The following is a 13,289-nucleotide window of genomic DNA, read 5'->3' as shown; positions in this document are numbered from 1 at the left end:
TATATATATATATATATATATATATATATATATATATATATATATATATATATATACATACCATGACGTCTCTTTTAAATGAACGTGTTTCAATTTCTTTATGTTTCCTTGAACTCAGATGATTATCGTATGCGTTTGTTGATTGAAAATGTTTACCACAACATTTACAAATAATCATTCTTGTCTCTGTACTTTCCTCGGCAGTTGTCTGAAAACTAATATTACAAACTAATAAAACGATGGAAAGAAAAGAAATTAAAACCAAAGAATTAAAATCTCCGTTCAAGAATGACGCAAACATTATACAACAACAAACACAAGAGACTACAATACATGCAAGTTGAAAAAATTCACTACTCTTAAATATCATTCATAGAAGGTAAGAGGAATTAAAATTAATAAGTGATTTCTAATCGGTAGCAGCCTACCTGAAGCAAGACACTTTAATTGCCTGCAAAATACTTTTCGTTTGGTCGGTACTTTTTATTACTTGCTGCTGATGTAATGAAATCTCATCAGCTCCAAAATTAGCTTCAAAAAACCAACCAAAACCTATTCTAACACAGCTATCATTAACTAACTGGAAAAAATATCGAAGTCTCACATTAGCACAATTTTAACTTCTTCAATTATTGTACCGATAAAAATCAACTTAAACATGGAATACTAGGAATTTATTACAGCGCATTGCATTGTTATGTGAATTACTAAATGACTGCCAACAACAACAAACGATATAAATGCTTAGGTTCACTTAAATCCATAACTGGATGAAGTACGGACCTCTTTTTTGTAAGCAATGACTTTTTGCCTAAATTGTTCCTCGGTGATAATAGTAAAACCAGTAATCTGAAAAAAAAACATAAAACAAATATACACTATATTTATATTTCATGTGTAACCATGCAGTTTACAAGTAACAACAGAACTTCAGACTGAAAGCTTTGGTGTACAGCAAATTGGGGCCATCGTTTTCATAACTTTATTGCTGATGCAAGCAGTAATACAAAAAGAAGGGTAAACTAACTTTCCGTTTGAGGTTGTACCGATGCCAGTCTGTTTTATAATGTTCTCGTTGTAGATCACTATTTCCGAACACAGCTTGACAACATAGGCAAGTAAGACCGTTCGATGCATTCATGACGAGTGGATGCAAGTATTGAAATTAACAATTAACAAGTGCCTGAAAGAGCTCCATCACGAGGTTCAGTGAGGACCAACATTGATTCCAAAGACAAGGCCTTGAATGAACTAAATAAAACTTGTGTGAAATCTTCCTTAAGTGGTATAGAGCAAATCCACCCACTAACAAACTGTTCAATTTTTTATTTGTCTCTTTCAATGAAAGACGATCAAATTCGCAAATGAAGTTCGTAGCAGTTAACTGTTTTCATGGGATACTGCAGTTTGAAATGACAAAAATTAGTGTTTGTACGCATCAAACTGGTTGATCCGCATTATGTCAGTGCATGTTAGGTGTGCAGCAGGTAATACTAAGACATTGTAAGTATGCAAACGACGACAGTACTTCGCAGAGGTTAATTTAAAACTATTAGAGGTAAGATAAGTGACTGCTGGTTGTAACCTATCTCTCCCGAAGACTGCCCATCCTCAGAGAACCGGAACCCTCCACGACCAGTACATAACGTCTCAAGCCACTAACACTCTTATACTATTCACATGATGTCTTTCTGAATAACCAACTACCTGTTACAACTCTGTTCTTGCGGCGCAAAATTTTATATTTGAAATTTATTGAAATCTTAGTTTCGTGTTTTTTTTCGTGAAATCATTGTTTTTCGTGTTTTTTCGTGCAATCTTTGTTTTCGTGTTTTTTCGTGCAATCTTTGTTTTCGTGTTTCGTGTAAAGGTCGCGGTCATTCGAAACAAGGGAGCGGACGTCTCGTCTCGTTAACACTGTTCATTTCACACAATCGAAATAGAAAGCTTCGGATTGGCCATCTGGCGATGGGAATACACAATTTGTTGCCTTTCGTGAAGAATGCATGTCGTCAAGTGGGGTTTTTAATAGCATTTAATTTTATTTTTGATGATTAACATAATAAATCAACCTTCCCTCTGCCTCGTCATTTGAAAGTTTTGAAAGAAAAATATGAAGATCGAACGATGTTCACATTGAGAGAGCAGGGTCAAACGTTTAGTTGGTGCCTCCGGACTTCCATTTTCCATGCGTGATAACATATTTTGTGCATATTGTTTGTAGGAAGCAAGTACTGAGAAGAAGTTCACTTACTGCTAAAATTGGCTGTTTTTTAGGGTAATATCAATGAATTTGCGCATCAATCAGTTGCTGTGGATGTTAGTTGTCTGTTACATCGAGGATTGATTGGCTGTGCTGACAAAGTCGCTCAAGGATGTGAAACCGATTTGTTAGTTTTTTATTCGAAACTCTTACATTACTTCAGTTTTTTACTGAACAATTTCACTTTTTTAATGTGATCAAAGTTTAAGAGCTCAAATATTTGGACTTGTTACCTTTCTGTGACAGATAAATTTGTCCTTTGGTAATGAGAATTTGCGAAATTTGCATCAATTTTTTATAAGAAGCGTAAGGTCCTCTGACTCTTCCAATTTCCTGTCCCGAAAAATAGCATCTCAGTCGTGTGTACTGAATACTATGTCTTTTGTTCTTCATTTACTTTAAAGATAGCTGCTGTTCCAGTATCCATGACGAGAGAATTTTTGATCCCCGTTTTTTGCAACTACACTGGTCGTTTTTCTTTCCTTCTAATTTAAATGTCACGTTTTTTAGTTATATACGCTACGTACTGAAATATGTTAGAGCTTTGCTCGCAATTGGTTGTCACATTATCCTTGTTTTCGATGGACAAATGTTACCAGCTAAAAAAGTTAGTTTAGTTGCAGTTATGAATATTAAGTCCTTACTGGAGCAGATTTTTTTACCTTTTGTTACTTTTATAGGTTGGCAATTGCAGGAAACTAATAGTTCACGACGCGAGAAGCGTGATTTTCATAAACAAAGAGGCGATTTATTGCTGAGCGAAGGTAGAGCAAGTGAAGCTTACGACTGTTTCAAACGTAGTACTTCACTGACACCCAGGGTGATTGAAACTGCTATTCAGGTAAAAATAGATCCCCTGAATTCAAAGAAGCTATGTATATTACACAAAAGACTAAAGTGACAAAATAGGATGAATAACAATTGAAAATTTAATAAATACGTCGTAAGCAGATCTCATTATGTTCTAAAATGAGTCAAAAAATTTAGCTTTGGACTGAAATTCAATCGTAGCTCTAAATTTTTCAATCATTTGTTTATTTTTCGCAACAAACAAAATTCGTAAATCTCACTTGTATGATTTGTTAAAACAGTATACCAAGGATACGACTAAACATCCTTTTTTATTTAATTTGCTATGTAAAATCACTTCATCAGTAAGTTTTTACTCATTAAAGGCATTTCGACGTTTGAATATGGTTGATGTTATCGTAGCTCCTTATGAATCAGATGCGCAGCTGACTTTTTTGACCAAAACAAAAATGGTACAAGCAGTGGTTACTGAGGATTCCGATCTCATTGCTTTTGGTTGCGAGAAAGTTGGTCGTCCTTTCCACTCGTCATTTACTACAAGTTTTAGCGCAACCTGGTTTTGGTTTTAAATCACTCAAGTCCTAAATAAAAAATTCCTAAACTTAAATTTGCAGATAATTTTTAAAATGGACCCTAGTGGATCTTGTGTTATTTTTGATCAAAACTTATTACCAAGATGCTTGTGTAGAGCACTTGCAGAAAATTTCGATTTTGATAAGTTTCGAAGAATTTGTATTCTATCTGGATGCGACTATTTACAAGTAAGATTTTTTAATTTTTGCCATTTAGAGGGTAATAATCCCGAACAATCTTACAGTTATAAAATCAAGCGGGAAGACTGTCTGTATATTGTTTACTCCAACAGAAACGACGGCCAATTTCCGTTGAAGCAAGATCCTTTACAGGACTCGAGATGGAATCAAAAAAACAAGATCTAAAAAAAAAATGCAATAATAACAATCCTTACTAAATTTTCCGACGAGTCGATAAAAAATATATTGTTCAATAGATAACAAATATATTGTTCAATTTTAGGCAGGTCTTCCTGGAGTGGGCTTAAATAAAGCGGCAGCTTTTTTCGCGAAAACTGATGGTAGAAATTTATATCAGGTAATTGAAAAAATATCGACAGATGTTTATTTAAAAAAAAATTGTTTTTGTTTTTTTCAACATCCTAGAATGTTTTTGTTCTTTTTCAACATCCTTTTTAGATACTACCCCGACTTCCACGATATCTCAACAAAAATTCTTTAAAAGTAACCAAACAGTTTATTGACGATTTCATTCGTGCTGAAAATACATTCCTTTATCAAATTGTTTTTGATCCAGTTGAGAAACGGCAACGCCCATTAAACGACTATCCGCTGAATCCCCAAAGCAATGAGGATGATGATGAAGTAAGTAATAAAATACAGCGTTTTTTACTGCACTTAATTTTAAAATGCTAAAACAGTTTTAATATTTATAGTTTCATTCGAATAGCCAAAGAGACGATGATCATTTTTCTTACGCGGGAAGTATTCAACCACAAGAAATTGCTATGAGGTTTGCTTTCTTGAGACTTGGACTTTATATCTTATTATTATATCTCAATTTATTCGACAAAAAAATGCCAATTTAAGTTTTGCGTTGGGAAACATTCCTGGTGGTTCTCAAACTGAACAAATAACCTTATCTGAAAATGTTCCTGATTGGTCAATTTGGAGTTCCAATTACAAAAGTGCAGGGATTCGACAGAAGGAAAAGCATGGTGGAGAAATCAGAAAGAAATCATCTTTTGGTGTATTCATGGTAGCTATTGTGACTTGTTATCTAGTTTGGAAATTTTCTGGCATTTGAAATAGAAACAAAGCAGAAAAGCAATACGTAGGATAAGAATTTTCAGAAAGTCATTTTAGTTTCCAAGAAAAAATAATAATTTTTAAATGAAATTTTCCAAGTCTCTTGAGTTTACGACCTTCATTCGTTCAATATTTCCTTTAGTTTGAATCTTCTCGACCACCACCGCTACGTATTTCGGATTCCTTATCGACAATGGATTCGAAAATATTGGCAAATAGTTTAACTGATGATAACGATGACTTTGTTTTATGCAAAAAAACGAAGGATTTGCATAAAGTTCGGCGTAATTTATGGAATCTCCAATTCTATAAAGCATTCATGCAGACTTTTTTGCTTTTTTCTTTTAAATTGATACAAAGAGGTTTTTGTTATAAATCCTTTTCTTATAGAAAGTTGTAGAAACTTCAAAAACCAAACAAATTTCAACAAAAATCGACCGTAAATTGACACATATCCATTCTATTGGTGTTGCAAGAAATGGAAACGGCGCCCGTAAAAATTGGAATTGTGATCGTCTGCTAAAAGAATTTGCTACTACAACAAACATGTCGCAAAAAAATGCAACAAACTCTCATCGCGGTGAAAATTTGAATTTATCTTCGTCGATGAAATTTATGCGAATTGTTTATTTGCAGGATTACATTTATATCTAATTTTAACTTTACAGAGCTAAGAAAATTGTTATTTGCTCACAGTGGTATGTTTCTTTATACTTCAAATATGATTTAATATATTTTACAGGACCTCTTTAAATTTGCTGCCATTTATAATACTTAATTTAGAGCTTTTATAGAAATACCTCTTAAAAAGTCACGCAAAGCTTCCAAAGATGGACATACTAATCAAGATGACCATGCTAATGAAGACATCATACCTGTCACGTCAGTAATAAAAACCACGTTTGAAGCATCAAGGAACAAGATATTTTGTAGTAAATACTTTTTGAACAAAGGATCAAAAACAAGGTTTGTAGTCTAACATTGTTTCATAAAAATAGGAAATGAAATTATTCATGTGTATCAGATGAATCAGGAAATCTGAAATTTTCAGTGAGACAATTTGTGAAATATTTAAAAACATTAATTTTAGTCCCTAAAACTTGAAATAATTTTTATCAAAGTTCTAGCGGTCTTTCGCGACGCTCATTTTCTTCGCGTGCTGTACCCAGTGTATCTCAAACAGAATTATCCCAGGTAAAGCTCGTATATTAATTAGTTTCCATAAGAGAATTTGTTAAAAGATTTGATTTTCTGCTTCAGAATACTGTTTTTATTTGATCTTAATAAATCAAGAGCAAATCATATTAATATAAAAAAGCAAACTTACTGCCATAAATCATTCTGTTACGACAACGATTCCTTTGTTATTACAGACAAGTAGCAGTTGGTCTCAAGATATTCCGGAGAAAGTAAATTTAGATAAGCCAGACGAAAAGTAATTATTTTAATGGAAATTTTAACCATCTCAGACGTCATTTGTCAATATCTGAATGAAATTGTTTTAAAAAAAGAATATTACCATGTCTTATAGTTGAATTCAAAACTAATTCTTTTTTGGAATTTCGTATCAGATTTTGTGTAGCTTTTCTTTTGAGATAGGATAGATGAATTTAAGTCTTTTTGTTACAATGGTTTCTCATTCAACTAATCAATTTTTGCACTGCTAATTATTGCTTTTTTCTCATTGCAAGAGATTCCCTTTCAGTTTTTTTAGTGACATTTTGCAACTTGTATTATCTAAATTGGAATTAATTTACCTATCTTGAACGTTGCTGTTGTTATGTAATCTTTTGTGTTCTCCATTTCCATTGCAGCAAATTTACTCCAAAACTTATGCATGTTATAATGAATGCTGTTTTTGCCGATGCCTTGTTTGTTTTTTTCCTGAATATCTTTGCTATTGGCCATGTCCGAATATATAATTTAGTTCACGGTGAACTTTTGCGACATTATTTGTTTTTTATTGGATTTTTTGTTTCGGGGAAGATATATTTTTAGAGCATAACGCATTATAAAAACTACGCATTATGTATTTGTGTTAGCATCTTGTCTCACTGTTTTGATCCCACTTATATCTTCCGAAAAATATTAAGTAGCCTATTGCAGAATTATTACAGGAAGATTTATGGCTGTTGTATCGAGCCATGTTCTTTTTCTCGGTATGGGCGTAGTAACAATTATTTATTTCTTATACTTTTATTACTTATGCTTGTATAATAACATTAAGAACACATGAGATTTGATGACTCTCAGAGTTATCGATTCAACTGTTATCAGCGCCTTCATCTCTTTTATGTTGATGCATAATACATTCTGTGGGCTTGATATCGAGTTGCACTGTTATTACGCCGCTTATTACAAATGGTATTTAGGTACCCGTTTATGCGACAGTAATCTAGAAAGAGCGAAAACCAGTGATCATTGGGCTGATTTTTATCATCGAAATTGTTGTTCCTATGAATCGGAAGTGAATGTTTGGAAATGATTATCCATGTTTCCAAAAGTTTATAATGGCGTAGTGCCATTTTTGATATATTTGAATCGTCTAAAAGTTACAAGAAAAGCTTCTTGACTTACAAAGTGAAGTTTTAATTTTAAGACTTCAGCGAAAGCAGATTTCTGTTGACTGCGTAGTATTTTTCACTCCTGGCTTCATTAAACAGGTAAACAGGTTGGAATAAATCGGCCAGTAGTTCACTATTTTTTACATAAAAATAAAGCTTTAAAATGTGCAAAGCAGTGGATGCAACTGCTTTACAACTGCTTTATTTGGACTTGCTCGATTTATTTAAAAAATTTTTTCGGTGGTGTTTCTTTGCGAAAGGAGATATCTAAAAAGTTTGGAGAAGGAATTAGAAAATGGGATAAAAGATATAAACCGGTTAAATCACTGCACATCCTAATTTTTTAGAACAATTTTTTGGAACGGTCCACATTTACAGTGATGTTTTTTGATATAATGGATAGGCCAGGGTTATTTAGAATCCGCTCTTTGCATCACACACATGTTTACCGTTCTGTATTTATTGGTTTCCATTCTACTGCACCTCCATCCAATTCCAGGTTGGTTTACTTTCCTTCTTTTCCTGTGTCAAACGTTGCTGAATCCAGCAAGTTCCAAATGATATATGATATCGAATTCAGTTTTCTAAGCTAACATTGCTCATTGGTTAAAGGAATGACTAGAATATAAATATGAAATAAAAATGAAGTATGCTAAATCATTTTGAACAAAAATGGATTAAAAGGGAAGAGATGATACAATGTCTTATAAGCAAATATGAAGATTTTTCCGATATTACTTGCCAAGAAAACGAAGAATGGCCTTCTTCAAAAGCATTTAGTCTAGACCATTATTTTGAGACAGATTTCAGGTAAAAGATTTCACATTTAAAAATTTTTCAGTCTATATAAATGGTATTTGCTTACAGAATACTTCCCACTCTATTAATTTCATTTTCCATTTAGCTGATTTTAGTTAAAGCTCTACTTCACTCGCATGTTTCTGCACATTTCTTCAAGTTTTTTGCTGGACGTTTATTAATTAATACATTCATATTATATATAATACAAACTTCTCAAGCGACATATTATCTAGTCACATCTGTATTAGGTCTAAAACTAAAGCAATTTTACAACATGGTATGAAAAAATCCATATTTTGTAAGCTCTAGAAGTTTCGACTTTTAAATCGCTACTTAAAATTGTGCCAGTGGAGCAGATAAGATTTTAAGTATCAGGGAATTTTTTGTAAGTTACTCGGGTGTTATTAATATTTCTTTCAGGTCGCTCAACAGAGTGCTCAGATTCTGACATGCATTGCTTTACATGGATAGCTGAAAACAGTACAAAATGCGATCTTGTTAATGAGTTTCCCAATAATTACTGCAAAAAAAGTTGTCAACTCTGTAACTCTAATTCATTTCCAAAAGGTTGATATTTCTGAGGAATTAATAAGTCTTAATATTATCGTGCCGTTTTAACTGTCAAGTGAATAAATGACTAAAATTTGGAAGGTAAATTTTCTTGCGGTTTATTTTGACTGAAGATTTTCTAAAATACTTTCAGAATATGATTTGAAGAAGATTCCGGCAACCCTTAAAAGTATAGTATTCCTGATCGGTAAATGGCGCTCCGAATTTGGTGGTAAAGCAGTTTTTCCAACAATTCCAAAAGCCACCTATGGGGAAGAGGTCGATTTTAAATTAATTACCAAAGGCGACCGCGTGCTCGATGTTCTTAACTACTCGTATGTAATTTTATCATTTACTGCTGCATTTTGATTGCAACTGCTTTTTGGACGATATCCGACCAAAATTTCTGACTTTCTTATAGCTTATCAAATATTTTTATAATGCGAAGTCTTTTCAAGTTGTGAACTATAAATTTAGAGTCAAGCTGAGCAGAAAATTGTATTATTCGTTTTCAAAGTTTAATCGTCACAATGTTCTTGAAATCATCGTATGTTAATTTATAGAGCGATAGCATGGGATAGCTGGGATGGGAAGGAAATACATAGCGAATACGGTTTCTTATCAGTTGTCAATAACAACGGTAGTGATCTCGTTTCATTAAACGCGGTTATGAGCAACGGTAGAAAATTTTTCTTTTGTTTATAGGTCGGTACTACTTTTTCTGCTCCTTGATATTTTATTTTAGCTTACTTATAATGCCATTACAACATTCCTTTTATGATCGGATCTGCGCACGTTTTTAAGGTTTTATCACGATTGAAGAAGGAGAAGAACGTGGACTTTCGATTGAATTGCGCATGCAACGAATTGGACGAATTAGTTTCAGCCATGATCTTCCGGTCCTCAGGGTCATTCATTGATGTAAAATTTTCAAAAAAGAAAAAATTTCTTACCGGGAATATGACTTCATTTAAAAAAAAAAAAAAAAACGAAAGAATTCAACATTTTAATCATTGTAACATATTAATACTGCAGATGTCGAGAAGCTGGACACTACTGGACACTACACATTTAGAAGCTCGTCTGTCTATTAGTACTATAATTCACCGTGAGATGACAGAACATACAAGTATCATCTATGATAGAATATATCCTTGACATTATTTGCCTCTTGAAACCCAATGAATTTAATCTACCTTATTGGCCATTGGTCATGCATCTTTTGTCTATGTTATATATTAATATGCACGATCGATATTATTACATGGTTTTGTATTGTTATATGTATCAGTAGGTATTCATGTACAAAGAAGGTAATTGGAAGCACAAGACTGACAATTCACATGTTCCATATTATGGCATGCGTCACCTGATACTTCTACTATTTTCATAATTTAATACATTGTGAGAATATATACATGTGGTAGGCGTACTATATTTCTTGTAAAGAAGTAAGACTTGTTTGGGATATAAGTAATGCAGCTTTTACTGAATTAGTTGGAAGTTCGAGATCAATGTACTTCTACGACAGTGAAATTTGAGATATGTGTTTGGATGATTCGGTTACACACTGTATGGGATGGATGGGTTGGACACAATATTTCGTGTCAACAAATTAATCTTTTATCTCAACTCTGTCTTTCAGCACTGGGTCTTTCGTAGATAACTTTATGACGCATTAGTTGGGAAAGAAATTGGAAAAAACGGTGGGTAATCGATAAGAATGGAATTTACGATTTCTTTTTTCATCGAACTTACTTAAAATTAAGAAAATTTACGACGATAATAGTAAAATACTGTATTTGCGCAAAAAGAAAAAAAGAAACTGGTGCTAATTTGCGAAATTATCACTTTTGCATTAAATAAAAAACGGACGGGGAGGACGTATGACAGAGAAATTCAATCAATAAAGAAGATGAGATGCACACATTGTGTTTCTTTGGCAATCGTTTTTTGGCATACAAATATAGTAATAAAAGTGGAAGGTCATTTTTGCGTACAAATAAAAATTAAAAGGAAGAAATGGACACAAAACTCCATTACGATCCTGCTCTTTCTGCTTCAGGTGAACGATACAGCCGGAATTCTCGACCACAAGAAAGTACTTTTATTACTTTGTGCTTTTTTATTCAAGGAATGAATGAATTTTTGACCGGTAAAAGGACATCCATGAGGCGACCTTGTCAGATTGCGAAAAAATAGGAAACAAAGGGAGGAAATCGAGTGCGGGAAGTGAGGGAGATCACAAAGAGATGTAATGAATGCATAAATTCAAGGCATCTAACTTGCATTCTCTCTCTTTCCTTCTTTCTAACGGAAAAGAATTGAAATTGTGTCAATTTTAATGATTCTTTGTGATATTTATATACTTTAATACAGCTCAAATGTTACACAACAACACGAAGAGATTGGTATGATTACGGGAAGTCAGTTCCAAACAGACTTGGTTTTCATTTATCATGAACTAAAAATATTTGACATAGTTTACAGAAATTTGAGAAGTCTTTTTTGCCATGATCTTTAGTTAAGAATGAATCGATCAACGAACGAAAGAATTATTCAGAATGAATCTGAAATTTTACTACTTAGAATAGTCAAAACGTTATTACTCCTTAAGAATTATTACTCATACTGAACGGGAGTGTGAAACATAATTAATTTATAATACATAAATAAATAAATAAACAACAATTAGCAGTTACAAGCAGGACGCTTCGTCGCTTGAAAATTCCATTTCCACGCTTGAAATTCATATTTTTACTTCTTTAGCCTCCTCCGCAGGCCTCTAATTAATGCTTTCCAAATACTATCCACTACAAGTTGTTTCCAACTGTTCTGTCATCTCAAATTAACTCCAAATTAGAATGTTTCTTTTGTTATGCTTTTAGCACAGATTAATGTTAGGGACATTTTCTCAACCTATCCAAGTGATATTCTCTTGCCAATTCCAGACTTACTGCCACTTGGCTTTTTTTGTGCAGCGTATTTGTTAATAGCGGTGCATTTTACCCTAACTAACATGGAAGGCACTTCTTCTATTACTAAACTTTTATTAGTTGCTTTTAGTATATTTGATTTAAATCAAGTCATGCTTTCAGTGTTGCTATGATATAAAATACTAACGAGTTCCTGATGCCTTCTCTTTCACTTTATTTATCGGTTTGTGGCTTAGAGCTATTCATCGTGTCTCTTGGCTACTGCAACACTGTCATTGTTTTTTTTTAATTTTAAAATGGCAAATAGAACAAATTTAGTTATATTATTAAAAGGAATGCACAGTCATTCAATGTTTTTTGTGCAATTTGCAGTTTATGTCATCAAATTATCCCTCTAAAGTCATTAACTAATTGGAATGCCCCATTTATCATCAGTGACCAATAGATCTATATCTCTAAATGTTGAAAGCTGCAAATATAAGTAATCTTTCATTCCTCGAGAATATTAGACTACTGCTAAATCACATGAATCATTTTCTTATACCATATTAATAACTTCTAATAAGTGGAAACAATATCTTTCTCTATGACAATATGATTCATTCTCAGAAGCAAAGCAAAATTGATCTAATCTGATCAAAGAGATATCCTCAACGTATTTCGTCAATAATATTAGTCTACGTTTTAGTTTCAACGGAATTATCGCCGTCATTCATCGCATATATCAGTGCTAATTGTCAGTGACACAGTGCAAAGACCAACTTAATTTGTGGTTGCATTTTTTGATACTTAGCTGACATATACTGGGTGGCCGGAAACTGCCATCCCTCTCGCGTTGTCTCATTCTTCCCTCCTCCGTCTCCTTCATTTTTTTTGTCATCTTCAAACTATTATTAGTACAGTTTCCTCCTTCACTCCCTATCCTTTATCAGTAACTCGAGTTTATCTTCTCTTCTTCCTCCTTATCAAAACAATACTGCCTTGGTATATTACGATGACTATGTATTGCTGGACAATTTTTCTCAGAAGCTTAAAAAGATCTGTCTATTAAATATATAAAACTGTCAATGATATTATACATAACTTGATAAATACGCGCGCATATCATGCTTCTATATCACTTCTTGAAAGGACTATCAGTGATGTATTTTATTATAACAGTGCTTCATCCATGTTATCTCTTTTTCATCCTGAACATTTTAATTTCACATTCCCTATCAAATCCTACACTAACAGTTAAACGAGCGACAAAAAATATTTGTTTTTGAATTAAATATGCGCCTCTTTTGAAGGATTTTATTGTGGCAGTAGCAAAGCAATGAAGTAATTTAATTATTTCATTCTATTTAACATTCACTAAATTCACTAACTCACTATGGTGATCCGTCTTTTTTAATTCTTAAAATTCAATATTATGCAAACAAAAATACTGCGTCATTTGTTATTATTATTATTTTATTATTATTATTATTATTATTATTATTATTATTATTATTATTATTATTATTATTATTATTATTATTAT

The 13,289-nt window shown here is 32.7% G+C and overlaps 3 protein-coding genes across 3 annotated transcripts in view; 2 read left to right on the top strand and 1 right to left on the bottom strand.

Annotated features, from left to right (window-relative positions):
• LOAG_17697 (hypothetical protein) overlaps positions 1-1,189 on the bottom strand; it is a 2,787-nt gene extending 1,598 nt beyond the window's left edge. Inside the window, exons 1-3 of the mRNA XM_020450361.1 lie at positions 1,028-1,189; positions 784-849; positions 62-208 (exon numbers count right to left, since the gene is read on the bottom strand). Of these exons, the coding sequence (XP_020305969.1) occupies positions 62-208; positions 784-849; positions 1,028-1,141 (327 nt within the window). The 5' untranslated portion in view covers positions 1,142-1,189. The remainder of the gene's footprint in view (positions 1-61; positions 209-783; positions 850-1,027) is intronic.
• A 779-nt stretch (positions 1,190-1,968) lies between these two features.
• Positions 1,969-6,353, top strand: LOAG_08092 (XPG I-region family protein; the record flags this gene model as incomplete). The annotated part of the gene is made up of 15 exons (XM_003143624.1): positions 1,969-2,016; positions 2,278-2,390; positions 2,774-2,870; positions 2,958-3,104; positions 3,439-3,579; positions 3,688-3,834; positions 4,109-4,183; positions 4,285-4,470; positions 4,542-4,618; positions 4,696-4,864; positions 5,057-5,191; positions 5,305-5,494; positions 5,709-5,880; positions 6,042-6,108; positions 6,288-6,353. 15 exons carry the CDS (start codon positions 1,969-1,971, stop codon positions 6,351-6,353), a joined length of 1,830 nt encoding a protein of 609 aa, XP_003143672.1.
• Positions 6,354-8,912: 2,559 nt separating this feature from the next.
• On the top strand, positions 8,913-9,986 carry LOAG_08091 (hypothetical protein; the record flags this gene model as incomplete). Its single annotated transcript, XM_020447611.1, has 5 exons — positions 8,913-8,930; positions 8,997-9,163; positions 9,392-9,507; positions 9,633-9,736; positions 9,864-9,986. 5 exons carry the CDS (start codon positions 8,913-8,915, stop codon positions 9,984-9,986), a joined length of 528 nt encoding a protein of 175 aa, XP_020302175.1.
• Positions 9,987-13,289: the final 3,303 nt, after the last annotated feature.

The sequence above is a fragment of the Loa loa genome, assembly GCF_000183805.2.
Source record: "Loa loa unplaced genomic scaffold supercont3.115, whole genome shotgun sequence".
Taxonomy (NCBI): domain Eukaryota; kingdom Metazoa; phylum Nematoda; class Chromadorea; order Rhabditida; family Onchocercidae; genus Loa; species Loa loa.
The sequence above is the reverse complement of the archived record's forward strand: the minus strand, read 5'-3'. Positions and strand labels throughout refer to the sequence as shown.